This window comes from Natrix helvetica, assembly GCF_964273705.1.
Source record: "Natrix helvetica genome assembly, chromosome: 2".
In the NCBI taxonomy this organism is placed as follows: domain Eukaryota; kingdom Metazoa; phylum Chordata; class Lepidosauria; order Squamata; family Natricidae; genus Natrix; species Natrix helvetica.
The window spans coordinates 291,788,380-291,816,096 of record NC_138552.1 but is presented as its reverse complement, the minus strand read 5'-3'; the positions used below and the strand labels follow the sequence as shown (position 1 = coordinate 291,816,096).

The following is a 27,717-nucleotide window of genomic DNA, read 5'->3' as shown; positions in this document are numbered from 1 at the left end:
CTTAGTGAGCGTTCGAAGTTGCAACAGCACTACAAAAAGGGACTTAGGACTGTAGCAGCATCCTCAGAATCACATGATCAAAATTCAGACACTGGGCAACTGGCTTGTATTTATGACGGTTGCAGTGTCCCGTTTTGCGACGTTTTCACAGCCAAAGTCAATGGGGAGGCCAGATTCACTTAACAACTGTGTTACTAACTTAACAATTGCAGTGATTCATTTAACTGTGGCAAGAAAGGTTGTAAAATGGGGCAAAAACCCACTTAACAAATGTTTTGGCCTAGCAACAGAAATGCTGGGCCTCCATTGTGGTCATAAGTCAAGGACTCGCCCGTATGAATATATCCTTCCCATGCACAATCCCATAAATGTGTTATTACATTTTCCCTTATTCCCTCGTTCTCCAGAATAGTATTTGCTATTTGCTTGTGAGGAATGATAGTTCAACCTGCTGATAATTTTGATTGCTATTTTTGCCATTGTCTTCAGCTCTATATTTTCCTTTTAACATGCTACAGCAGGGGTGTCCAAACTTGGCAACTTTAAGACTTGTGGACTTCAACTCCCAGAATTCCCCAGCCAGCTCTTTCATGAAAAGGGCATGGATAGCCCTTAGGAGGCTTGTAGAGTGCTCCTGGGGGGGGGGGGAACAAGCAGAAAACGGGCCTATTTTTTGTCAATAAAAGGGCATGGATAGCCTTTAGGAAGCTTATAGAGTGCTCCTGGGGGCTGGAAAAATTTTTTGCCCGTTTTTTGCTCATTTCTGCCCCCCCCCTCCCCCAGCAGTTCTCTGAAAGCCTCCTACAAGCTATGCACGGTCATTTTGGTGAAGGGGGCGGGGTTTCAGGCGGCAAAAATGCTGCATTCGGTGTATAAGACACACCCAGATTTTCAGCCTCTTTTTTGAGGGCAAAAAGGTGCGTCTTATACTCTGAAAAATACGGCACTTGAAAGTAACGTTGCATTTAATTCCTAGAAATGGCTAGAATGGCCTATCCCTGCTCCTATCTTGACAACAACATGGAAGCTTTGTCTTCTTCCAGGGTTCTGTTTTTCGATTCCCAGAATCAATCAATCAATCAATCAATCAATCAATCAATCAACCTACTTACCTACCAATCAATCAATCTATCAATCTCTGTGTGTGTGTGTGTTTGTGTGTTCCAGCATAACTCTGGAACACCTTGAGCAATTTCAACCAAACTTGGTACACAGATGGACTTACTCTCTGGAAACAAACACTGTGGGGGTAAGTCACCCCTAACACCTCTCAGGATGTGTGTTCTGTTAAGATACAGCCTGTTGTGCCTTCAAATGGCTTTTACCGTATTGCCGTAAAATGGCTTCTACTGTACAGCGCAGTAGAGTTGCCATGGTAACGGCTTCACAGTACTCCACAAGGGGGCTCCCACTTTCCTTGACGCTTCTGGGGGCATTTGTAACTAATTTAATTGTCGTCGACATCAGGGCTTTTCCTGTCTAATACAGGATTAGGATAAATAAATACCCGGGCAACGCGGGATTATCAACTAGTATCCTATAAGACTAGAGATTTAGGAGTTGAGCAGGCTGAATTGGAGGGTGGGGTTAAACACGTCATCAGTTTGGAATCATTGTGCATCCACATGAGAACCAAGGCCAGCCCTCCATGAATTACAATGACCTTTATCTAACGCCAACTGACCTTTAAGTGTTAACTGATCAGATTCTGTTGTATAGGTGACAAAAATAAACGCTTAGTGTTTTGAACTCCACTCCTCTCCCTGGTTAATTGTGGCCGATAGGAGGTTTCCCATTCAAATGCTTACTTGGTAGAACCCTGCTTAGCCTTTTCAAGATTAGCTCAGCTATCTACTATGATAATCAAATTATAGTTTTGTAGATCTGATCGTCTGCGAGTCCCTTGGACTGCAAGGCGATCCAACCGGTTAGTCCTAGAGAAGATCAACCCCGACTGCTCTTTAGAAGGCCAGATCCTGAAGACAAAACTCAAATACTTTGGCCACCTAATGAGAAGGAAGGACTCCCTGGAGAAGATCTCATGCTGGTTGAGGGCAAAAGAATGATTGAGGGGGGGTGACAAACAATGAGGTGGCTTGATGGCGTCACCGAAGCAATCGGCGTGATCTTAAGTGGACTCTGGGGGATGGTAGAGGACAGGAAGGCCTGGAGGAATATTGCTTATGGGGTCACGATGGGTTGGACACGACTTCACAACTAAAAACAACGTTCGAAAAAGTCAGGATAATCACCCATAAAGCCATATTAGGATGTTGTCTCAAACGCTTCATACAGGTAGTCCTTGAGATATAACAGCACAGAAAAAAGTGACTTATGGTTGTTTTTCATGCTTAACGGCCATTGCGGCCTCCCAGCGGTCATGCATGATCAAAATTCAGACGCTTGGCCAACCAACTCCAGGGGGTCCATGGAGATCCACGTCCATGGGGTCGCGATGGGTCAGACACAACAGATCTGATCACCCTGCCAAGCATTATCACCCTTACTGTGAACCTGTAAGCATTGACTGAAGGAGCATTTAAATCAGGGGTGTCCAAACTTGGGAACTTTAAGACTTGGGGAATTCTGGGAGTTGAAGTCCACAAGTCTTAAAGTTCCCAAGTTTGGACACCCCTGATTTAAATGTTCTGAAGTAATCCCTATATCCAAGAAGAAATTTCAATCAGGTCAAACAACAACAACAACAACAACAGTTTTCTCATGCAAAGTTACCTTGCCCATATCACCTCCATGGGTGAAGTGAGAACCTGGTGAGTGAACGGGGGATCCCGTTGGGGACGCAGGGAGGATGCTTATGATATCAGGATCCAGGTCATCGCCGGTGTCCAGCAAATCAAAGATTCCCATTCCATCCGGTCCATCTTGAAAGGAAATGATTCACAGAAATAGAAGGGGGAAAAAAAAACGTTGACTAAGAAGAGCAACTCACACGCTTGATTTTTTTAAAAAAAAAGAAGAAGAAGAAAACATACACACATCCATCCAACGTTAGCCCCGACGATCGTTAAATTGGCTGACGGATTTGATGGGATTTGATTTGATTTGCTGGGACGTGGATGGTTGCCCATCTTGAAACAATTCTGAGCAGCTCAATAAAAGAACAATAAAATTACCGTATTTCTCAGACTATAAGACGCACCGGAGTATAAGACGCACCAAGGTTTTGAAGAGGTAAACAAACAAAAAAGGTTTTTGCACTCGGCAGGCCTCCCAAACCCTCTGCACACCGCATTGTTTCTGAAAAACGGGGCATGCAGAGAGTTTGAGAGGCCTGCAAAGTGCTCCTGGGGGCTGGGGATATTCACCCTCTTTTTTTGGGGGAAAAAGGTGTGTGTTATACTCCCAAAAAATACGGTATTAAAAACACATAACAAAAACTAACAAACCTGGCACTTTAGTCAACCCCCATTCCCCAACAACCATCCCCAGGTTATAATGCTACCAATAGTGCCTATGTGAAGAGTCAGATTTTTATCTACATGGCTTGGGGCCCAGGTTCCCAGAGGAACCATCTTCTCCCAGTCCTTCCTGCATGTCCAATTCCATCTTAGCAGAATGGGGATGCTGCAGATAACGTCAGCCAAACAGTGAGGACCAGAAAACAGGCTTTATCCCCAGTGGCCCGTGCTCGAAGGAACATTTTCCCTTCGGAGATTAAAATGGCTCCAACCACATTAGGCAGATGTATTGTGGCTTAGTGGCTAATACATCTGCCTAATATGTAATACAGCCCAGGTTCGAATCCCAGTAAGGGTATGGCTAGCTGACGAATACATCTGCTTAATATGTAATACAGCCCAGGTTCGAATCCCAGTAAGGGTATGGCTAGCTGATGAGAGCTAAATAGCTTGAAATAGATCTATACTAGTCTCCTTTTATTTATTTATCAGCACAAATACCACACACACACACACACACACACACACACACACACACGTTTAGAATATTTTTATCTCATTGATTGAGATGAGCGGCTATAGAAATTGGATGGATGGATGGATGGATGGATGGAATGAGGTGGGGCAGTCACAGTAAAAGCTCCTTTCCTAGGTCCCACTATATCAAGGGTTGGCAAGTATGGCAACTCTATGACCTGTGGACTTCAACTCCCAGAATTCCTGAGCTACCCATGTTAGCTGTCCACAGGTTGTAAAGTTGCTACAGTTGTCCACCCTTGCACTACATGCTATTACTTCACGGAAGGGACTGGAGTGTGTCCAATCTATCTGACCTATATTACAACAGTTACTATTTGGGGTTGAACTACAAAGGTGGGATCTAAACTGTTATGCAGCCAGGAAATTCACTGGTTAACACAGCAACTGAATTGGCAGTTATTAAGTCTGCTTACGTTTGACCCTTTGCAAATCTCTTTTGTTTAATTTATCATATTTGTTTCCAACTGCAAAGAACTGTCTCGACCCTTTTTCTTTCATCAACAGTCTGCTACATTATGAGCAAAATTTTCAGTTGCTGGTGACATAAATTTCCTGACAACTAGAAAAATTACCGTATTTTTCAGAGTATAAGACGCACACCCCCAATAATAGGGTGAAAATCTGGGTGCGTCTTATACACTGAATACAGCATTTTTGTCCTCTAAAGACCCTACCCCCTTCGCAAAAATGGACGTGCAGAGGGTTTGGGAGGCCTGCAAAGTGCTCCTGGGGGCTAGGGAGGGAAAAAACAAGTGAAAAACAGGCCGTTTGTTGCTCGGTTTTGCCCCCCCCCACCCCCCGGAGTACTCTACAAGCCTCCTAAAGGCTATGCATGCCCTTTTGGAGGGTATAAAATGGACCCGTTTTGGTGAAAAATGGCTCATTTTTTGCCCGTTTTTGCCCCCCAGCCCTCAGGAGCACTTTGCAGGCCACTCAAACTCTCTGCATGCCCTATTTTTCACAAACAAAATGAGGCACGCGGAGGGATTGGGACGTCTGCAGAGTGCAAAAACTTTTTTTTTTAAATTTACCTCTTCAAAATCTTGGTGTGTCTTATACTCCGGTGCGTCTTATATTCTGAAAAATACGGTAATCAGTGGACCAACCTGCCTGCAGAAGTTGTAAATTCTCCAACACTGGAAGTTTTTAAGAAGAGACTGGACAACCATTTGTCTGAATTGGTATAGGACCGTGATGGTGAACTTTTTCGGCACTGAGTCCCCAACCGGAACGTGGGTGTGCGCCGAAGCTCCGGAAACTAAAGACCAGCTGACCATTGCGCATATGCAGGCTTGCCAGATGGTTTTCACACGCGCCAGAGCTCTGGAAAGGGGAAGAAGCTGGTCTTTGGGTTTCTGGGGCTTCGGTGTGTGCGAAGATCAGCTGGCCAGTGCACATGTGTGCGCCGGAGACCAGAAGAGCAGCTGGCGACAGTGCGCGTGCACACAGAGAAGGTTCTATGTGCCACCTTTGACACGCCTTCCATAGGTTCGCCATGTTGGGTATAGGGTTTTCTGCCTGAGCAGGGGGTTGGACTAGAAGACCTCCAAGGTCCCTTCCAACTCTGTTATTCTATTCTGTAAGTTTTAAAGTGCTCAGTGTAGATTCTGCAAATTAAATTAAAAGTCTGCTTCCTTACAATGAAGGAGCTCTATACAGGTAGTCCTCAACTACCAGGATTTCCATTGCTAGGCAATGGTTAAGTGAGCCGAGCCCAATGGTTGTTTAACGTAATCGCCGCAATTGTAAAGTGAATTGGGGGTGTGGCAATGGTTGTTAAGTGCAAAAAGCAGCCGTACGTTATTTTGTTCAGTGCCCTCGTGTGATCTGGATGCTTGGCAACCAGCATGCCTTTAAAATGGTCGCCACATCCCATAATCACAGGACCACCGACTGCAACACCACACAGCCAGCTTCCAACAAGGGAAGGCAATGGGGAAGCTGGCAGGAAGTCGGAAGTCACAGTCACATTGTGAAGTTCCCAGTTCCCAGAAGATCTAATTAATTTACGAGCCTCGAGACAAAGTTCAAAAGAAATCCATTCGTTTATTAGGATCAACATTCTGGCCTGTACCCCTGCGGAGCCAAAACTGCTTCCGCTTAATTGCGTTTGAACTGTACTCCTCTATCCCCTCCCTTTCTGTAGAAACGTGAGATCCAACTCTGGCCGAAGGTATGCATGGAATCCTGCCTCGAATCCAACCTGATAATAGTCATGGCAACGCTTTACAAGTTGACATACGTGCTGTCGCACTGAATGACCGGTGATTTGCTTTGCAACCGCAGCCGGAATGCATGTTTTAAGTTGGTGTGTCCAAATGTCGTTTCGCTTAATGACCATGCCACTTAGCATGGTCATTAGAATTGCCAGTCCCAGCTGTAGTTTATAAGTGAGGACTACCTACTGTGTTTCTTATTTTCTTTTGACCCCCGAAATAAGCGCTTGGCCTTATTTTCGGGGAGGTCTTATTATTTTTGAGGTGCAGGAGGCAGGGAGCATGGTCACCTCATGGCTGCTGCTGTGTTGCAATATTTTTGGGGAGGGCTTATTTTAGTGCATGCGCTCAAAAGCCCGACTGGGCTTATTATCCGGGGAGGTCTTATTTTCAGGGAAACAGGGTATACTTGTGGAGGGAGTGGTGTTTGGGAGTCCTGAACCAGCAGAAGGAGGGAAGCCCCCACACCCAGGGATTGCAAGTAGTCTTCGACTTACAAACACTCGTTTAGTGACCGTTTGAAGTTGCAATGGCCCTGAAAAAAAGCGACTTACGGGCAGTTTTCACAGTTATGACGGTTGCAGCATCTCTGTGATCATGTCGTCAAAATCAGCATGTATTTACGACCATTGCAGTGTCCTGGGGTCAAGGGATCGATCCCCTTTTGCAACCTCGCAAGCTGACTTCTGACAAGCAACGTCAATGGGAAAAGCCAGATCTGCATGATTCACTTAACAACTGCAGTGACTCACTTAACACCCGAAGCAAAAAAAAAAAAGTGTTGCAAAATGGGGCAAAACTCTCTTAACAACCGTCTCGGACTTAGCCAGGGACATTTTGGCCTCAATTATGGTCCTGGACAACCTGTACCAAGAAAAGAGGGCACAGGCTGTTGGGAGCCAATGGGCACAGCTGCCTTCCACATCCTGACCCAATACAACGGCTGCATCTTAACCGGCCGTTCCCTCCCTTTTCCTATCGCTTGAACGATCGGTTAACATTCCCACGCACGCCCATGCAGGCATATGAGTTGCACACACACGCACACACACAAACCATTGTTCGGATTAAAGGCCAGTTCCAAACCAGTTTCAGTGGTGTAGGTGGATGGTGCCAGCTGTACGGACGCGGAGGTGGGGAACACGAGTATATGGGTGCACGAAGTGTCCTGGGGGGTGTTGAGCTGGGAGGTCTGCATGTTTAGGGTGGTGCTGCGTCCAAACACGGAGCCAGTGGATACGGAGTCTTTAGGGGAAAAAAAAAGAACGGAGGAGAATTACCCATGTGATCAATAGCAATAGCAAATAGCAACAGCAATAGCAGTTAAGACTTATATACAGCTTCGCAGTGCTTTACAGCCCCTCTCTAAGCGGTTTACAGAGTCAGCCTCTTGCCCCCAACCATCTGGGTCCTCATTTGACCGTCTTCGGAAAGTGGTACGGCGGAATCAACTTTGAGCAGGTGGGAATCGAACTGCTGGCAGTTGGCAGAGCTTGCCTGCAATAGCGCTGGCACTTAAGACTTATGTACCGCTTCACAGTGCTTTACAGCCCCTCTCTAAGCGGTTTATAGAGTTAGCCTCTTGCCCCCAACCATCTGGGTCCTCATTTGACCAGCCCCAGAAGGATGGAAGGCTGACTGAGCTGCGGCGACGCAGTGGTTAGAGTGCAGTACTGCAGGCTACCTCTGCTGATCACCGGCTGCCAGCAGTTTGGCAGATCGAATCTCACCAGGCTCCAGGTTGACTCAGCCGTCCATCCTTCCAAGGTGCATTAACAGATTAACAGAGTTGGAAGGGATCTTGCAGGTCATCTAGTCCAACCCCCTGCCCAAGCAGGAGACCCTACATCTGGCTCTACCTAGGATCGTCCTGATTGTGAGGCGAGAGCTCCACCTTTGGTCACAGCAGCAGGTCCGTAAGATGAGGACCCAGATTGTTGGGGGCAATAGGCTGACTCTGCAAACTGCTTAGAGAGGGCTCTAAAGCACTGTGAAGTGGTATATAAATCTAAGGGCTATTGCTATTGTGCTGGTCAGACTGTGGGCAAAGTTAGCCTGCAATACTGCATTCTAATCACAGCGCCACCCTTAGGGATGGTCCATGTCTTCCTCAACTACTAGTCCTCTACCACAGGGGTGTCCAAACTTGGGAACTTTAAGACTTGTAGACTTCAATTCCCAGAATTCTGGGAGTTGAAGTCTACAAGTCTTAAAGTTCCCAAGTTTGGACACCCTTGCTCTACCAGAAGCCTGGGAGTTTGAGGGTTTTGTGCAGGATTTTCCCTGGACAGGCAGCTCTGAGTGTTTTTTGTTTTTGGAGACAGCAATAGCAAAAGCACTTAGACTTATATACCATCCCACAGTGTTTTGCAGCACTCTCTGGGTGGTTTGTAATGTCAGCATGTTTTCCCCAACAATCTGGGTCCTCATTTTATTGAGCTTGGAAAGCTGGAAGGCTAAGTCAACCTTGAGCCCCATCAGGATCAAATTGCAGACTGTGGGCAGAATTTGCCTGCAATGCTGCATTCTAATCACTGTGCCGCCAGGGCTCAATACTGTCTTTACCCTTCCTTCCTTCCTCCCTCCCTTTCTTCCCTTTCCTTTCCTTCCTTAATTCTTCCTCCTTCCCTTCCCCTTCTTGCTTTTTCAAGAATCTTCCTTCCTTCCTCCCTTTCCTTCGTCTTTCTCCTTCCTTAATTCTTCCTCCTTCCCATCACTTCTTGCTTGCTCAAGAATCTATCTATCTTCTTTCCTTCCCTCCCTTTCTTCCCTTCCCTTTCCTTTCCTTCCTTAATTCTTCCTCCTTCCCTTCCCCTTCTTGCTTGTTCAAGAATCTTCTTTCTTTCCTCCCTTTCCTTCCTCAATTCTTCCTCCTTCCCTTCTTGTTCAAGAAACTTTCTTCCTTCTTCCCTTCCTTTCCTTTCCTCTTTCTCCTTCTTTAAACATGCCCCCCTCCCATCACTTCTTGCTTGCTCAAGAATCGATCTATCTTCCTTCCTTCTTCCCTTTCTTTCTTCCCTTTCCTTCCTTAATTCTTCCTCCTTCCCTTCCCCTTCTTGCTTGTTCAAGAATCTTCCTTCCTTCCTCCCTTGTCTTCCTTTCCTTTTCTTCCCTCTTTCTCCTTCCTTAAATCTCCCCCCTCCCTTCACTTTTTGCTTGCTCAAGAATCTATCTATCTATCTATCTATCTATCTATCTATCTATCTATCTATCTATCTATCTATCTATCTATCTATCTATCCCCCCTCTCATCTATCTATCTATCTGTCGTGTGTCTGTCTGTCTGTCTGTCTGTCTGTCTGTCTGTCTATCATCTATCTATCCCCTCTCATCTACCTACCTACCTACCTACCTACCTACCTACCTTCCTTTCCCTTCCCTCCCTCCGTAAAATTCCCATCAACTCTATTTTTTTTGTGTGTGTAAAATTTATTAGACGCCTATCTTACCCATCAGTAACTCTGAGAAGCTTACAATATTACAACTCCCTTTTGTGGGAGTTCCAACCCGATGAAAAGGACTCGGCACATACCTGGCATGATCACGAAAGATCCTTGAGGTTCCATAGCCACTAAGCAAGCACTGAGGATGCTGGGGGAATCAGCAGCAGAAATCCCGCACATCCTGCACATATCTTTGAGCCTCTTGCTAAGAGACTGCAGGTTCCGGCGACTCAATAAACAGCTCCAATCTGGAAAGGAAACAAGAGCGGCTGACTAGCTGGGACATCGTTTTTCCGTAGCCTTCCAGAAAGCAATACTGTCTGCCGAAAAGAAGTTCATCGTTTTTGGAGGCTTTTAAAGAAAAGAGGCAAGGGAGATTCCCGCCACTTCAGAACTGCAAACGGTTAGAATGCCCATGTATTTATTTGCTCTTTGGTCTTAAAAGCCAAAAGGGAAATCGGTGAGGATTACAGGTTGTCCTCGACTTACGACCGCAACGGAAGCCAAAATTTCCATTGCTAAGCAAAACAGTTCTTAAGGGGGTTTGCCCCATTTGGCGTCCGTTCTTGCCACGATCGTTAAGTGATTAAGTTAGTGACACGGTTGTTAAGTGAATCTGGCTTCCCCCGTGACTTTGCTCGTCAGAAGGTCGCAAATGGGGGATTGTGTGACCCCAGGATACTGCAACCCTCATAAGTAGGAGTCAGTTGCTGAGAGTCTGAATTTTGCTCAGGGGGAATGCAGCAATGATCCCAAGTGTGAAAATGGTCATACGTCACTTTTTTCAATGCCGTCATTAAGTACATGCCAGAGGCCAAGCATCCAAATTTTGATCATGTGACCACGGGGAACACTGCAAAGGTTGTAAGTGTGAAAAACGGTCATAGGTCACTTTTTTCAGTGCCGTGGTAACTTTGAATGGTCACTGAATGAATGGTGGTAAGGCGAGGACTACCTGTATGTTTAGACCAGGGGTGTCAAACTCGATTTCATTGAGGGCCGCATCAGGTTTGGGTTTGGGGGGCCGGGGTGGGCATGACCAGCTCAACGTCACTCATGTCGGGGGCACCTGTGTTGGCCAAGTGCTAAGGCAGGGCTTCCCTAAGACCCTCCCTCACTCTCATTATAACCTTCCTTCCCCCCTTCCTTTTCCCTTCCCACTTCATTCTCCTTTCTTCTTCCTTTCCTTCTTTCTCCTTCCTTGCTCTCTTCCCATCTTCCCTTCTTTTTCTTTGCCTTTCCCTTTCTCCTTTCCTGTCCCTTCTTGCACGCTCAAATGCAAAAGGGGAAACATTTCTCCTTTCGTTTTGCTTTTGGTTTGTTTTACTAGCCCACTGCCAGAGATAAACGGACACCGGTCCCGTTTTCAGCCACGATGGCCTCCTGCAGCCCTCTGCCAGCGGAAATGGAGCCCAGGGACCGCACACGGTTGAAAATGGGGCCCATTTTCACTGTTTCACTCCATTTTCACTGGCAGAGGCACTGTAGGCCGGTCCTTTGCCGTTTCCAGGGCAGCCCCGTGGGCCAGATCTAAGTACCCCAGGGGCCAGAAGAGTTTCACACACCTGGTTTAGACAGTTTATATATCATCATTTCAGGGCAGGCAGTACCTTTCAACTCCCCATGGCCGATTCTTCCGAGCCGTCCTATTACAACTCTCCATGGCACAGAACTCATCTGCACAAGACCCAAGCACCACTCCCAGAGTTTCTGAAGACCGAGCCTGCGAGCAGATCCTTTTTTCCTACGAGCCCTGTTGAAAAACGAAAGTTCTTTGGTAAAGAGCATCTCAGGCATAAAGAATGGGGACCACACATTAAGTTCCAGTTACGTTGATTTATTGCCCATGCCTTTACACAAGAATCTAGTCAGTGAACGGTCAGCACTAAATTGCTGGACTAGATAAAAATCAATGAAAGTTTAAAAAAAAATCAATGACATTCCAAAGGGGTTGGACTGGGACTGTTTGTGGGAACGTAAGGACTCCAGGCTGATTCCTCTCTTGACTCCTGCCCCAGGCTCTGTCTCTCCTTCTCCTACATAATAGTTGTCCATACCCTCAGCTGCTCCCCAAAAAGAACAGTTTGGCCTGCTACGCAATCAAATGGTACTCCCAAAGGGGCCTTTGCAAGAGGCAACTGGACTTGTTTTTCATTGAAGAAAAAGAAAAGGAGGAGCTGAAGAAGCCTCTGGGATGAGAAGCGAAACGTCTTCAAAGTAAAACCAGAAAGTCCAGTTGCCTCTTGAAAAAAAAGCACCTTTGGGACAAGCATAACCTGGATGATTGAGAATCTTCGTAGTCAAAATCAAACAGTACATTTGTTGCATTTTTTCTAAAGTTAGCCAAGTGTTTCAAATTTTAAACTTTACTGTATTTCTTCCTCTTGCTTCTTGTTCTACCCTCAGGTGCCTTGGAAGATTCTTCTTTGTGGCAACCCCTGAGATATTGATAGCAGTCTTCCAATATCTCAGGGGCTGCCCCAAAGAAGAGGGAGTCAAGCTATTCTCCAAGGCACCTGGAGGGTAGAACAAGAAGCAATGGGTGGAAACTAATCAAGGAGAGAAGCAACTTAGAACTGAGGAGAAAGTTCCTGACAGTCAGAACAATTAATCAGTGGAACAGAAGTTGCCTCCAGAAGTTGTGAATGCCCCAACACTGGAAGTCTTTAAGAAGATGTTGGATAGCCATTTGTCTGGAGCGGTATAGGGTTTCCTGCCTAGGCAGGGGGTTGGACTAGAAGACCTCCAAGGTCCCTTCCAACTCTGCTATTGTATTGTAATTATGTTAACTTAAATTTTATATTGTTGTTTTTATTTTGTAAGCGGCCCAGAGTTGTTTGATGGCGAGAAGGGTGGCATATAAATTTAATGAAAATATAAATTTAATGAAAAAATAAATAAGCTAAGAGGGCAAAAACAAACAACAAGAACAAAAACCCTGCACCTTGCAAAATGGATGGCATTCCTACTCTTTCCTACTTTTTAAAAATGAAAGACAGCCAAAAAAGGAAGTTAGGCAAGAAGGTAGGAAGGTAGGTAGGTACGAAGGAAGGAAGGAAGGAAGGAAGGATTTCTTATCAAATAGGAGTAAAATACACCAGCGTAAAGACTTCCATAGTAATATAGGCACACCATAAAAATGAGATAAGATCATTTCTGGAAGAGAAGAATTCATACTGTATTTTCTCCTAAAATAAGAAAAAAATAAATAAACAGGAGAATAGACAGAACACATCTGTCGTTAGTTGATAATTTATAGAATTCTTGGCTTGCTGGGGAATTCTGGGAGTTGAAGTTCACGGGTCTTAAAATTGCCCAAGGTTAGGAAACCCTGCTTTATAGAAACGAGAACTCTTGTTACCATCCTTATACTTGCAACATAACCGTCGGAGCCTTCCGTTAAAACGGGCTGCTAAATGATCTTAAAAGGCCACTGTCCCCTATTTGACTTAACAATCTCAAACATACCGCGCGCACACACACAAAAAAATGAGGAAAGGATATCGGTGTACCTGTTTGGTACGTCAATGTTTATGATGCAGGTTTCCAGAAGTTCTCCGTAGAGATCTGTGCAGGATGCAAGGAGCCACCTTTGATCGTGGGACAGACAGTAGCCCACAAAAAGCACGTTGTATTTTTGCCCAGCCTCGCCAAATGTTTCCCCCAGCTCAGTCTGTTTATCTTTGACAGGAGCCAGGATGAAAGGTGGAGCGTACAGTTTAATACACTCCGGTCTCTGCATAGAGCGCACAGAGGGGGTGGGGGAAGAAAAACAGAATATTGGAAACGTTAGCTATGTTTTCCAGTCATTAGTCATATATATATTTTTTAAAAATAAAATAGACTTGTGTCTCTCCCAAACCAATATTACCCACCTTCTGTTTTCACAAATGCATCATTCACATTTATCGCTAATTCCACACCCCCTTCTCAATTGTGCACAGAAAGCAGCCGAGAAGGCAGCTCATTCGTTAAACTTAGTACGGCCTAGCAATAAATAGACCGTCGTTCTAATATTTTAATCATGTTGCCAAGTTTGGCGTTGAAGAACATGATTCTAAAGTTGAGCAGAGATGTGGGGAAAGAAAAACTACGGGCACCGGTAGTCCTCGACTTGCAACTGTTCATTTAGTGCCTGTCCAAACTTACAACAGCACTGAAAAAAGGGGACTTATGACCATTTTTCACACTCATGGCCATTGCTGCATCCTCGTAGACACGTGATCAAAACTCAAGATACTTAGCAACTGATTCATATTTATGACGGTTACAGTGTCCCGGAGTTACGTGATCTCCTTTTGCGACCTCCTGACAAGCAAAGCCAATGGGGGAGCTGGATTATTTTAAACAGCTGTGTTACTAACTTAAAAGCTGCAGTGATTCCCTTAACAACAGTCATAAAATGGGGCAAAACTCACTTAGCAACTATCTCGCTTAGCAACAGAAATGTTGGGCTCAATAGTGGTCCTAAATCAAGGACTACCCATAGTCCTGGATTTACGACCACAGCTGCAACCAGAACATCCACTGCTAAGCGATGAAGTGTCATGGCATAAGAGATTTCACGACCTTTTTTTTTTTGCATGGCAGTTAAGCAAATCACATGGTCACCGAGTCCCTTCGGGGAGAGGGGGCGGTCTAGAAATCAAATCAAATAAATAAATAAATAAATAAATGGTCATTAAGTGAACCCATTGACTCGACTTAAGGTGCCTGAGAAGGTCACAAATGACGATCGCGTGAACTGCAGGGATGCTGCAAGAGTCGTAAGTAAGCAAGGACCAGTCGCAGGTTTTCAGTGGCACTGTCACTGGTGACAGCTGCTAAAGCAACGGCCGTAAGTCGAGGACTACCTCTATAGCAAAAGACGACGGCAGTTTCTTCTCTTCTGCCCATGACGGTGTCCGATTTAGAAGCATTCTAAACCTTTCCCAATTGAGAGCAAGGTGCGCTCATAACCTGCAAGCACCTTTTTTTATTCAGCGAATGTTTCTCAAAACTCCACTAGAATTTCACCTTGTTCTCCCATTGGCAGTACTCACATCAGGACTTTTGAGTGCCATTTCCACCGCTAAGCCCGGGCCGAACCCTGTTAATGTTTTCACATTGGTGGACGTTGGGAGAGGTCTTCGGCACTGGGTAAAGGCGGAAAATGCCAGGGATTTTAAGTGCTGGGTGTAAATCTGCCTGTCTTCGTTCTTGACGGGTTGCAGCAGATACTGGCAAGGGACAAGCTAAGCACCAGAGAGAGAGAGAGAGAGAGAGAAAGAAATGTCTATTAATCTGGGCATTCTATTTATTTAGCATGTGCCGTTATCATACATGGGCTTTCATATATATAACATTTCCTCCTAGATTACAAAAAGCACAATAAAATATAACTGTTAAAAAGATCTATATAGATCTATATAAAAAGATCTATATAAGAGGGGGTCAAACTATTCTCCAAGGCACCTGAGGGTAGAACAAGAAGCAATGGGTGGAAACTAATCAAGGAGAGAAGCAACTTAGAACTGAGGAGAAACTTCCTGACAGTTAGAACAATTAATGAGTGGAACAGAAGTTGCCTCCAGAAGTTGTGAAAGCCCCAATACTGGAAGTCTTTAAGAAGATGTTGGATAGCCATCTGTCTGAAACGGTGTAGGGTTTCCTGCCTAGGCAGGGGGTTGGATTAGAAGACCTCCAAGGTCCCTTCCAACTCTGCTATTGCATTGTATTGTATTGTATATTCAGATACCAAAGTCTAGGCCAGGAGTGTCACACTCGATTTCATTGAGGGCCACATCAGGGTTGTGTTTGACCTTGTCGGGCCAGGGCGGGGAGCATGGCCAGCTCGCTGTCACTCGTATCGGGGGCAACTGTAGTGGCCTGAGCACTCTGCCAGCGAAAACGGGCTCTTGAAAAATACGGTAAGCACCCCGTAGGCCAAATCCGGCCCCCAGGCCTTGAGTTTGACACTCCTGGTATAGGCCATCTAAACATTGAAGCTCAGCATCGTTTATCTCAGGGGTCCCCAACCCCCGATCCATGAACCGGCACAGGGCCATGGCATGCCAATAACCAGGCCTTGCAAACAAGTGAAGTCCCCTCTGCGGGATGCAGGCAACACGCGAAACCACGTCGCTTCCGATCCACATAAAAACCTCCCTCCATGGAACCAGTGCCTGGTGCCCAAAAGGTTGGGGACCACTGGTTTAGATGAAAGAAATACAATACAATACAATAGTAGAGTTGGAAGGGACCTTGGAGGCCTTCTAGTCCAACCCCCTGCCTAGGCAGGAAACCCTATACCGTTTCAGACAAATGGCTATCCAACATCTTCTTAAAGACTTCCAGTGTTGGGGCATTCACAACTTCTGGAGGCAAATTCTGTTCCACTGATTAATTGTTCTAACTGTCAGATACTGGACTGGCATATGTGATCTACCGCCTGAGGTGGAACCCCAAAGTCACACTTTGGGAGGGGAAGATGCTATGCCCCATTGATACAGTGAGTCCCAGCAGATGCCGTGTGAGGCAAGAATCCTATTCAAGATTTGAACTACCATGCCAGCAATGGAGAACCCTGGGCATACTAGGACACTGCTATGACTTCAGTGCTATTAAAAAAGAGAGAGAAAATGTTAAAATTCCCACATTCAGGTATCCCATTAAAGGTAAAGGTTCCCCTCGCACATATGTGCTAGTCGTTCCTGACTCTAGGGGGCGGTGCTCATCTCCGTTTCAAAGCCGAAGAGCCAGCGCTGTCCGAAGACGTCTCCGTGGTCATGTGGCCGGCATGACTCAATGCCAAAGGCGCCTGGAACGCTGTTACCTTCCCACCAAAGGCGGTTCCTATTTTTTCTACTTGAATTTTTACGTGCTTTTGAACTGCTAGGTTGGCAGAAGCTGGGACAAGTAACGGGAGCTCACTCTATTACACGGTGCTAGGAATTCGAACTGCTGACCTTTCTGATTGACAAGCTCAGCACCTTAGCCACGGAGCCACTGTGTCCCCTTAAGCATCCCATTAGAACTCAGTATTCCGTTTTCTCCATTATTTTCTACACATATATTTTATTGTGATTTTTCATTAGCTTTGACATATTTAGACATAGATGTATGGTTTTATTTATATATATATTCTATGCTGCCTAGAGTCACATTGTGGCAAGACGGGCAGCGAACAAATTTAATAACTAATTTCCTAACTAACTAACTAACTAAAGACTAAAGGTAAACGCTGCCGTTGGCCGCCAATTTTTTTTTCTCACACAAAGAAATAAAGTTGACTACAAAACCTAATTGTTACACAAGTAAGGTGATTTTTACATGCACCCCTCCATACTTTCTGCAATTTTAGAAGTCCAAATAATAAATAACAAATCAGAGGATAGACACTTTGGTAGGTTGTACCTTGTTTCCCCGAAAATAAGACAGGGTCTTATTCTCTTTTGACCCCCCCCCCCCGAAATAAGCCCTTGGCCTTATTTTGGGGGAGGTCTTATTATTTTTGAGGTGCAGGAGGTGGCGAGCGTGGTCACCCCATGGCTGCTGCTGTATTGCAATATATTCTGGGAGGGCTTATTTTAGCGCATGCACTCGAAAGCCCGATTGGGCTTTTAATCTGGGAAGGTCTTATTTTCAGGGGAACGGGGTACTGACGGACCTTCTGTGTGATTGAGACTGTTTCGTCTGTTGGCTTTCTCACGCATTCTGAGACGTGCAACTGAAATGCTGAAGGCGCTTGGGAAGGAAAAGGCCAGCGGGGCAGCCATCTGCCGAGACTCAAACATTGCCCGCTTTGCTAGTACGCCAACCAAGGTTGGCACAGACCCTTGCAGTCACTAACCAATATACCCCATTCCAAAGCAAGGAAACACCCTAGCATGGATGTCAGGAGTGTTGTTGTCATCTATACCAGGGGTCCCCATCCCTTAGGCTGTGGATCATTGATAAGCGGCCCGCGCAAGCGAGCAAAACTTCCACCTGCGCATGTGTGCGATCTAGGTACCAGGCAAAACCACAATCAGCGGCTTACCTGAACAGCCACGATGCTTCTAAGGTGAGGAGGAAGGTTTTGGATCATTTCTAGAAAGCAGCGGAGAAGACCAAGAGTCCAGACGTTTGAGGAGCTGTTCTCTTCTTTCTTTTCATACGTGAAAGGATCCACAATGTAAACAACAATGGCAGGCGGGTAGGTGACCGCGTGGGAATCGCCATCGGTGGGAATCCCGACTCTGTCCCGTTCCATAGTGCTGGAAGGAGATTGCAAACAGAACGGCAGTGAGATGCAGACAGTTTCTCTCTTGTAAGGAAATAGACTCCTGTGCAATGCTTGCCGTTCAACAAGGCTGACCTCTGCTCCTCCCGTGCAAGAGATGGAGCTCCCAAACCTCCAAGGATGAGTACAGGTAGTCCTTGACTTACAACCACTCATTTGATGACTGTTCGAAGTTACTAAGGCAGGGGTGTCCAAACTTGGCAACTTTAAGACTTGTGGACTTCAACTCCCAGAATTCCCCAGCCAGCAGAGCTGGCTGGGGAATTCTGGGAGTTGAAGTCCACAAGTCTTAAAGTTGCCAAGTTTGGACACCCCTGTACTAAGGTAATGGTAAAGGTTCCCCGTGCACATGTGTGCTAGTTGTTCCTGAGTCTAGGGGGCGGTGCTCATCTCCGTTTCAAAGCCGAAGAGCCAGCGCTATCCGAAGACGTCTCTGTGGTCGTGGCCGGCATGACTAAACGTCAAAGGCGCACGGAACGCTGTGACCTTCCCACCAAAGGTGGCTCCTATTTTTCTACTTGGCTTTTTTACCTGCTTTAGAACTGCTAAGTTGGCAGAAGCTGGGACAAGGAACGGCAGCTCACTCCATTACGCGGCACTAGGGATTCAAACTGCCGAACTGCTGACCTTTCTAATCGACAAACTCCAGGTGCTCAGCCAGAGCCACCGCGCCCTGAACAAAGTGACTTATTACCGTTTTTCACACGACTGTTGCACCATCCCCATGGTCACACAGTCAAAATTCAGACACACAGCAAGTAGCATGTGGCTGTAGTGTCCTATGGCCATGGGATCCCTGTCAGGGGAAAAACAAAACACCCTGGAGAAAATGTGAGATCAATGGACCGGGCTGATTCCCTTCAGCATATCTTTTGAGATATTAAGAAAATAAAATAAAAGTCTTTGAGAAGTATTCTAATTAATAAACAAACTTTAATACGAAAATAATAAAAAGTAAATAAAACAGAAAAGTTAACTAAATTGTTACATTTTGATAATGAAAGCTCCGTCTACCAAATTGGCAGCCGGACAAAGAAGAAAGGAATGATAAGTTCTGGAATGTGTGAAGCATGCGCAATAAATCACTTTCAGATAACATTTTGTTTTATGACCTGCGCAATAAAGCTTTCTTAGTTTAACTCTTGAGTGTCAATTCAGTCAGTTCAGGCCTAGCAAACTTTTTAACATCGTGACAATCCCTGAGAACCTGAGAGCAAGTCAGGAATGGTTCATGAGTTGACATTTTAGGGCATCGAACGGAACCCTGACAATCCCCTTTTGTGACCTTCTGACAAGCAAAGTCAACGGGGAAGGCAGATTCACTTTACAACCGTGTTGCTAAGTTAAGGACAACAGTGATTCACTTAACAAGTGTGGCAAAAAAGATCGTAAAATGAGGCAAAACTCCACTTAGCAACTGTCTCGCTTAGCAATGGAAATTTTGGCCTTAATTATAGTCGTAAGTCAAGGACTATCTGTGTGGTGGCACAGTGGTCAGAATGCAGTACTGCAGGCTACTTCTGCTGACTGCCGGCTGTCCACAGTTCGATCCTGATTGGCTCAAAGTTGACTCAGCCTTCCTTCCATTCTTCCAAGGTCAGTAAACTGAGGACTCAGATTGTTGGAGGCTCACTCTGTAAACCGCTCAGAGAGGGCTGTAAAGAACTATGAAGTGGTATATAAGTGCTAATGCTATTGGGCCGCTGTAACCATAATCAATGCATGCTGGTTGCCAAGGACGTGAATTTTGATCATCTTATCCTGGGGATGCTTCAACAGTTGTAAATGCAAGGACCAATCATAAATCATTTTTTGCTACTTTTGTAACAGGTCTATGACAATTCGTCATAGTTAACTTGCCAGAGCCAACTGGCCACGGGACAACTCACCATGGCCAACTCACCATAGGACAACTCACCACAGCCGACTTCCCATAAGCCAACTCACTATGGCCAGCTCACCACAGCCAACTCTCCATGGGACAACTCACCATGGCCAACGTCCCATGGGCCAACTCACCACAGCCAACTTCCCATGGGCCAACTCACCACAGCCAACTCTCCATGGGATAACTCACCACAGCCAACTTCCCATGGGCCAACTCTCCATGGGACAACTCACCACGGCCAACTCGCCATGAGACAACTCACCATGGCCAACTTCCCATGGGCCAACTCACTATGGCCAACTCACCACAGCCAACGTCCCATGGGCCAACTCACCACAGCCAACTTCCCATGGGCCAACTCACTATGGCCAACTCACGACAGCCAACTCTCCATGGGACAACTCACGGCAGCCAACTCACCACAGCCAACTCTCCATGGGACAACTCATGGCAGCCAACTCACCACAGCCAACTCTCCATGGGACAACTCACGGCAGCCAACTCACCATAGCCAACTCTCCATGGGACAACTCATGGCAGCCAACTCACCACAGCCAACTCTCCATGGGACAACTCACCACGGCCAACTCGCCATGAGACAACTCACCACAGCCAACTTCCCATGAGACAACTCACTATGGCCAACTCACCACAGCCAACTCTCCATGAGACAACTCACCACAGCCAACTTTCCATGGGCCAACTCATCATGGCCAACTCGCCATGGGCCAACTCACCACAGCCAACTTCCCATGGGCCAACTCACTATGGCCAACTCACCACAGCCAACATCCCATGGCCAACTCACTATGGCCAACTCACCACAGCCAACCTCCCATTGGCCAACTCACTATGGCCAACTCACCATAGCCAACTTCCCGTGGGCCAACTCACTATGGCCAACTCACGACAGCCAACTCTCCATGGGACAACTCACCACAGAGAACTCTCCATGGGACAACTCACCACGGCCAACTCGCCATGAGACAACTCACCATAGCCAATTCTCTATGAGACAACTCACCACAGACAACTCACCACAGCCAACTTCCCATGGGCCAACTCACTATGACCAACTCACCATGGGCCAACTCACCACAGCCAACTCTCCATGGGACAACTCACTATGGCCAACTCACGGCAGCCAACTCTCCATGGGACAACTCACTATGGCCAACTCACGGCAGCCAACTCTCCATGGGACAACTCACTATGGCCAACTCACGACAGCCAACTCTCCATGGGACAACTCACCACAGAGAACTCTCCATGGGACAACTCACCACAGCCAACTCTCCATGAGACAACTCACCACAGACAACTCCCCAATGAGACAACTCACCACAGCCAACTTCCCATGGGCCAACTCACTATGGCCAACTCACCATGGGCCAACTCACCACAGCCAACTCTCCATGGGACAACTCACCACAGACAACTCCCCAATGAGACAACTCACCACAGCCAACTTCCCATGGGCCAACTCACTATGGCCAACTCACCATGGGCCAACTCACCACAGCCAACTCTCCATGGGACAACTCGCCACGGCCAACTCGCCATGGGCCAACTCACCACAGCCAACTTCCCATGGGCCAACTCACTATGGCCAACTCACTGCAGCCAACTTCCCATAAGCCAACTCACCACAGCCAACTCTCCATGGGACAACTCACCATGGCCAACTTGCTTGCCACAGCCAACTTGCCACAGCCAACACACCATGGGACAACTCACCACAGCCAACTTGCCATGGGATAACACCTCATGGCCAATTTGCTGTGGGACAACTCGCTGCAGAACAAGCATTACACTAACACCAAGAAATGGTAGAATAGAATCACTAAAGAAAGAATGAAAAAGGAGGGACAGAATGAAATGTGAACGGCAAAATGAAAACAGTTTTTTATTTATTTTAAATAATTAAATGGAATGGTTAAAATTGCCCCGCATTGAGTTGCTTCATGGCAAGATGGCGGTAGCGAGTTGTCCCGCAAACAAGTTGGCTGTGATGGATGGTCCCATTCCGTGTTGCAAGTTCGAACGGCCACGAAAGGAATGGACGTAGGTCGAGGACTACCTGTTCACCAGAGCCAGTTGGAATAATAAAAACGTTACCTTTCGGAAACCTCCGGATGCGGCTGCGTCGGGGCAGGCAAGACCTCCCCGGTTATCCCTGCTGTTTGCTGCGGGTGCTGTATCCCTGCCTGCCCATTCTGGACGGCCGTGGTCTGCGTGGAAAGGGAGGAAGGGGCTGCGTTGTTCATGCTGCCGAAAGGTGGAAACGAAGAGGCCTTGCTGGCCGGCATCACGCTGCCCAGGCTGGAAGAAGAGGATGAAGCAGCGGTTGTGGTCAAGGTGGAGCTGGCAGTGGTGGTAGCGGAGGTGATGGCGCTGCTCGAATTCATCGGGACAGCAGCGTTACTGGCGGTGGAGGATGGAGTGCAGCTGCCTGCAACCTGAGGCTGGGTGGAAGCAGGATGGCTGGTGGGAGGAGCGAGGTTGGACTGGGAAAGCAAGGAATTGTCCAATGGCTGTGTAGCAAGATAGGGACCTTGAAACAGAAAAAGGCACATAGAAATCAATGTCTACGGAGATTTTTAAACCAACCAGGTCGTGGTTGTCCCAAAGGTGCTTTTTTCCCCCCCTTTTCAAAAGGCAACTGGCTTTTTTCTTGCATTTGTTTTTTTCCTTGAAAATGTTTCGCTTCTGAAGAACATACCATATTTTTCGGAGTATGAGATTTTTTGGAGCACCAAGGCATAGCCTTTAGGAGGCTTATAGAATGCTCTAGAGCAGGGGTGTCCAAACTTGGGAACTTTAAGACTTGTGGACTTCAACTCCCAGAATTCCCCAGTCCACAAGTCTTAAAGTTCCCGTTTGGACACCCCTGCTCTAGAGGGCTGGGGGGGGGGGAGCAAAAAACAGTCAGTTTTTCACTCATTTTTGCCCTCCCCAGCCCCCAGAAGCACTCTGGAAGATTCCTAAAGGCTATGCACGGCCATTTTTGCAAAGGGAGCGGGATTTCGGGAGGCCAAAAATGCTGTATTCAATGTATTAAGACGCACCCAGATTCCCACCCTCTTTTTTGAGGGAAAAAGATGCGTCTTATACTAAAAAAAAATCGGTATTTCGAGAGGTCCAGTTGAATCAGCAAAATTCAACTGATTTCTAGGTCCCAAAACTGATTTTTTTCCAAAAGGGAATTTGAGTTTTTTTTTTTTCTGAATGGAGCTTCTTCTGGGATGAGAAATGAAGTGTTTTCAAAGAGAGAGGAAGTGAAACAAGAAAGTCCAGCTGGAAAAAGCACCTTTGGGACCTAGAAATCAGTGGCTTTGTTTTTGCAAAGGTATCAGTGCTATTCTGGTATCGTTGCTATTTATTTAAACCAGGGGTCTGCAAACCTTGGCAACTTTTAAGACTTGTGGACTTCCACTCCCAGAATTCCCCAGACAGCGCTGTCTGGGGAATTCTGGGAGTGGAAGTCCACAAGTCTTAAATTCTGGGAGTGGAAGTCCACAAGTCTTAATGTTGCCGAGGTTTGCAGACCCCTGATTTAAACGAAGCATCCATTCAGCTGAGAGTGCTCGAAAATTTCAGTTCGCAGGAAAGATAAGCCAATCTCCAAAACGGAGACATTTTCTTGAAGGACAGGTTTATCTTACCCCATCCATTTTTCCACCTGCAATGGTGAGCTGGAAACCACCCTGCACCTCCCAGTGTTCCCCGTGAGTTACTACGACCCGAACACCTTGGTACACAGACCCAAATGCTCTGCAAAGCTTTGCGTTTTTGTGCCAAACATGCAGGACATGGGGCGTGTGTGTGTGTGTGTGTGTGTGTGTGTGTGTGTGTGTGTGTGCAGCAGAAACAGACAAGGAACTGGAAACCAAAAGGACATCTCAACTTTTGGGCTGCAGCAAAATATCGCCCTCGAATCCTGCGTACTGGACACAAGATGGCAATGCAGGGGTTCCCCCCCCCCCACGTCTGACTAGCAGCCAAGTCTCAATAACAGCTGTGATCAAAGCCACACGCAGGAGAGGTGTGCCAAATAAACACAAATAAATTTGCTCAAGATATCGGAGCGATCGTCTGTATTACATGGCGGCCTGGTTAGTCCTCCGAACGAGCCACTGTTGCTCATAGCCAGTTCAGAACCTGCTACTAGCCTTTGAAGTTTTGTGAAGCTGCTGCTGCTGCTGCTGAAAGATCCAATTTAAGGTACAATGTCTCTTTCTCTGCCCAGCGATTGAGGAGAGAGTCGAAGTCACACCTGATGGGCTTGACTGAGTTGAGAAACTGAAGGCAGTCAAGCCTAGGAGGAGTGGCTAAAGACTCTAAAATAACTCAGTCCCCGGGCAGACAAACAGAAGCTGAACCTATGCTTGGATTCTCCAAGCAGCACGCAGGATAATTGCCCAAGATATCAGAGTGATAGTCTGCACAGCCAAGGGCAGGGATGAGTTTGCCACTTTCGAATGCCAGCATCATTAAAAATGTTCCAACGTTGTTCCACGTACTTGTATTTATGTATTATTTTTGCAAACTTTAGGGGAGGGGTGGGGGAAAAATGGAGGATTGGTGGGTGGGTGAGTGGGATAGAAACCATACCCAGGTCGTATCTGCAGACTTGAGCATAGAGTTTGAGCCTGGAAAACGATTCCTTGTTGGCGTGAGCCGTCTGCGAGAACCACTCGGCCACCGACTTCTCGGAGAGTTTGTTTGAAGCAGTGGATCCCACTCGCATGATCCCGTCGGGCAAGAGTTTGCAGATGGGCCGATGCAAGCCGAGTTTGCAGGACTGCAAAAGAAGAGACGCAGGAGGAAGCACGGTGAATGCAAAGCATTGGTTGACGGATCCTTGCCCAATGGACTCAACCCAGAGGTGTCAAACTCACGGCGTTACGTTGTCGTCACATGACCTATCATGACTTTACACCCCCCCGCGCTAAAATGGGGGTGGGCGGGGCTAGCATGTGACGCATCCGGCCCATGGGTTTCTCACCCCTGTCCTAACCCATCTTAAAGAGCATATACTGGGGAATAAAGAATGCAGGGAGTTATGACCCTAATGGAGCCAGCCCATGCCGGTCGTAAGTCACGAGAGTTGTAAATTTTGGAATCTTTCTTGCAGTGGTCATTGGCAAATTACCACAGTTACCATATTTTTCAGAGTATAAGACGCACCGGAGTATAAGACGCACCAAGGTTTTGAAGAGGCAAATAATAAAAAAAGGTTTTGCACTCTGCAAACCTCCCACAAATGGCCCATTATTCACAAAAACGTGTTGCTTTTTTTTAAAGGCACGAATAGCCTTTAGGAGGCTTGTAGAGTGCTCCTGGGGGGATGGGGGCCTCCAAAAACAGCAAAAAATGGCCCGTTTTTTGTCAAAAAAAATGCATGCATACCCTTTAGGAGGCTTATAGAGTGCTCCTGGGGGCTGGGGGGTGGCAAAATTGAGCAAAAAAATGGCACTCCCCAGCCCCCAGGAGCACTCTGAAAACCTTCAACAAGCTCTGCATGGCAATTTTGGTGAAGGGGGCAGGGTTTTGGCAGGCAAAAAATGCTGTATTCAGTGTATAAGATGCACCCAGATTATCAGCCTCTTTTTGAGAGAAAAAGGTGCGTCTTATATTCCGAAAAATATGCTAAGTTAATCTGCGTTTTTTACATGAGCCAATGGCTCTTTAGGGACTCAGTTTTGCAAAAAGTAAAAAAAAGGAAATGTGGGGTTGGGAGGGGGAACATGTGGTCACGTGACAGGACACGGCAAATGGTCACAAATGTGGCCATGTTGCCAAGTGCCCGAAGTTCAGTCACGTGACTGGAGGAAGGGGAGGGACATTACATTGTATTATTGCATTATCGGAACTACAAATCTGGGTTGTAAGTAGCCATAACTTTGAATGGTTGCTAAGCGACCAGCTGTAAGTCCAGGGCTACAGATAGTCCTTGACGTACGACCACAGCTAAGCCCAAAATCTAGGTTGCTAAGTGAGAAATTTGCCCCCTTTTATGACTTTTCTTGCCACATTTGCTAAGTGAATCCCTGCAGTTGTTAAGTTAGTAACGCAGTCGTTGAGTGAATACGGCTTCCCCATCGACTTTGCTTGTCAGAAGGTCGCAAAAGGTCAACCCGGAACACTGCGACCACCATAAATATGAGTCAGCTGCCAAGCGTCTGAATTTTGTTCACGTGACCACGGGGATGCAGCAATGGTCGTAAGTGTGAAAATGCTCATCAGTCACTTTTTTTGTAACTTTGAACAGCCACTAAATGAACCATTGTAAATCGAGGACTGCCTCACATCCTAAAGGCAAGTCAGTTGTCAAGCATCTGAATATAAATCGCGTGACCACAGGGATGCTGCAATAGTCGTAAGTGTGAAAAACGGCTATGTTACTTTTTTCAGGGCTGTCTGTTTTGTAACGTCGAACAGTCACTAAATGAACGGTTGTAGGTCAAGGACTACCTGTACTGGTAAAGAGAAACAAGTGCCCTTTTTATTAAATAAGCCTTGCCCAAATTTTGGGTCCTTTACTGTTCTCGTCAAACAACGCCAAAAGTTGGAACGCAGGTGGGCAAACAAGCAAGAGAGGTGAATTTCAAAGTACTTTAGAATTTACTCTGTAGTTTACTTTGGCAGAAGTTGAACGCCGTTCTTTGTTTACCTGCTTTTGAGCAAACCTTTGCAACTGAAGTAACACATCACGTTCCATGGTAGTAATTTAGGTTGAAAAATTATAGCCTTAGATGCAAAAGGCTTTTTTGCTCACCCTCAAATTATATTTGATTACTTTTTCCATTTTGCTCTTCATTACTGTGCGTGGTAAATAAATGTGAATCTGAGTACATATAGTCCAGCTCTCTTGGATTGAATGTCCCTTTGGGAGGGTATAATTTAGTCCAAGGGTACTTTAGAACAAAAGGCAACAAAAGTGTATATAGTCGAGGCTATGGTTTTCCCAGTTGCAATCCATGGCTGTGAATGTTGGACCACAAGGAAAGCCAAAGAATGGAGGCCTTTGAACTTGGGTACTGGAGAAGACTCCTGCGAGTCCCTTGGACTGCAAGGCCATCCAACCGGTCAATCCTAGAGATCAATCCTGACTGCTCTTTAGAAGGCCAGATCCTGAAGAGGAAACTCAAATACTTTAGCCACCTAATGAGAAGGAAGGACTCCCCGGAGAAGACTCCTGCAAGTCCCTTGGACTGCAAGGCCATCCAACTGGTCAGTCCTAGAGGAGATCCACCCTGACTGCTCTTTAGAAGGCCAGATCCTGAAGGGGAAACTCAAAGACTTTGGCCACCTAATGAGAAGGAAGGACTCCCTGGAGAAGAGCCTCATGCTGGGAACGATGGAGGGCAAAAGAAGAAGAAAGGGACGGCAGAGAAGGAGGTGGCTGGATGGAGTCACCGAAGCAGTCGGCATGAGCTTCAATGGGCTCCAGAGGATGGTAGAGGACAGGAAGGCCTGGAGGAACGTTGTCCATGGGGTCGCGATGGGTTGGACACGACTTCACAGCTAACGACGTTAGAAAAAGTCTAATGACCACATGATTCACTTTACAACTGCAGTGATTTGCTTGGCAATCGTGCCCCCTCCCCTCCAAAAAAAAAGGCCGTAAAATTGTTTGCAACTCACTTAAGAGCCACTTTGCTTAGCAATGGAAATTCTGGCTCCAATTGCGGTCGTTAAGTCAATAGTTAAGGCTATCCGTAATGTAGGCTTACAATAAACTAGAATTAGTTGATTAGTTCATTTTGTCATGTTTCCGGTTTGGTTTACTCAGGCGGGTTGACAGAACGGCGTTAAGACTAGAGAAAGTGATTGTCTTTAAGGAGTTGGCACATTTACAGAATAAGATGTGGTATACTCTATATTTTGCCTCTTGTGGTATGAGTATGTAAACCCGCCCCCCCCCACCCATTTACTACTCATT

General features: G+C 46.4%; 1 protein-coding gene across 2 annotated transcripts in view; it reads right to left on the bottom strand.

Moving 5' to 3' along the window:
- MED13 (mediator complex subunit 13) overlaps nt 1-27,717 on the bottom strand; it is a 176,794-nt gene that overhangs the window by 6,308 nt on the left and 142,769 nt on the right. Inside the window, exons 19-27 of one of the 2 annotated variants that reach the window (XM_081945361.1) lie at nt 24,384-24,573; nt 21,888-22,323; nt 17,639-17,855; nt 14,661-14,852; nt 13,131-13,354; nt 11,229-11,371; nt 9,708-9,866; nt 7,262-7,420; nt 2,734-2,882 (exon numbers count right to left, since the gene is read on the bottom strand). In XM_081945361.1, coding sequence (XP_081801487.1) covers nt 2,734-2,882; nt 7,262-7,420; nt 9,708-9,866; nt 11,229-11,371; nt 13,131-13,354; nt 14,661-14,852; nt 17,639-17,855; nt 21,888-22,323; nt 24,384-24,573 — 1,869 coding nt within the window. Of the gene's footprint in view, nt 1-2,733; nt 2,883-7,231; nt 7,421-9,707; nt 9,867-11,228; nt 11,372-13,130; nt 13,355-14,660; nt 14,853-17,638; nt 17,856-21,887; nt 22,324-24,383; nt 24,574-27,717 lie in introns of both variants that reach the window. The other variant, XM_081945360.1, reaches the window with a different exon arrangement.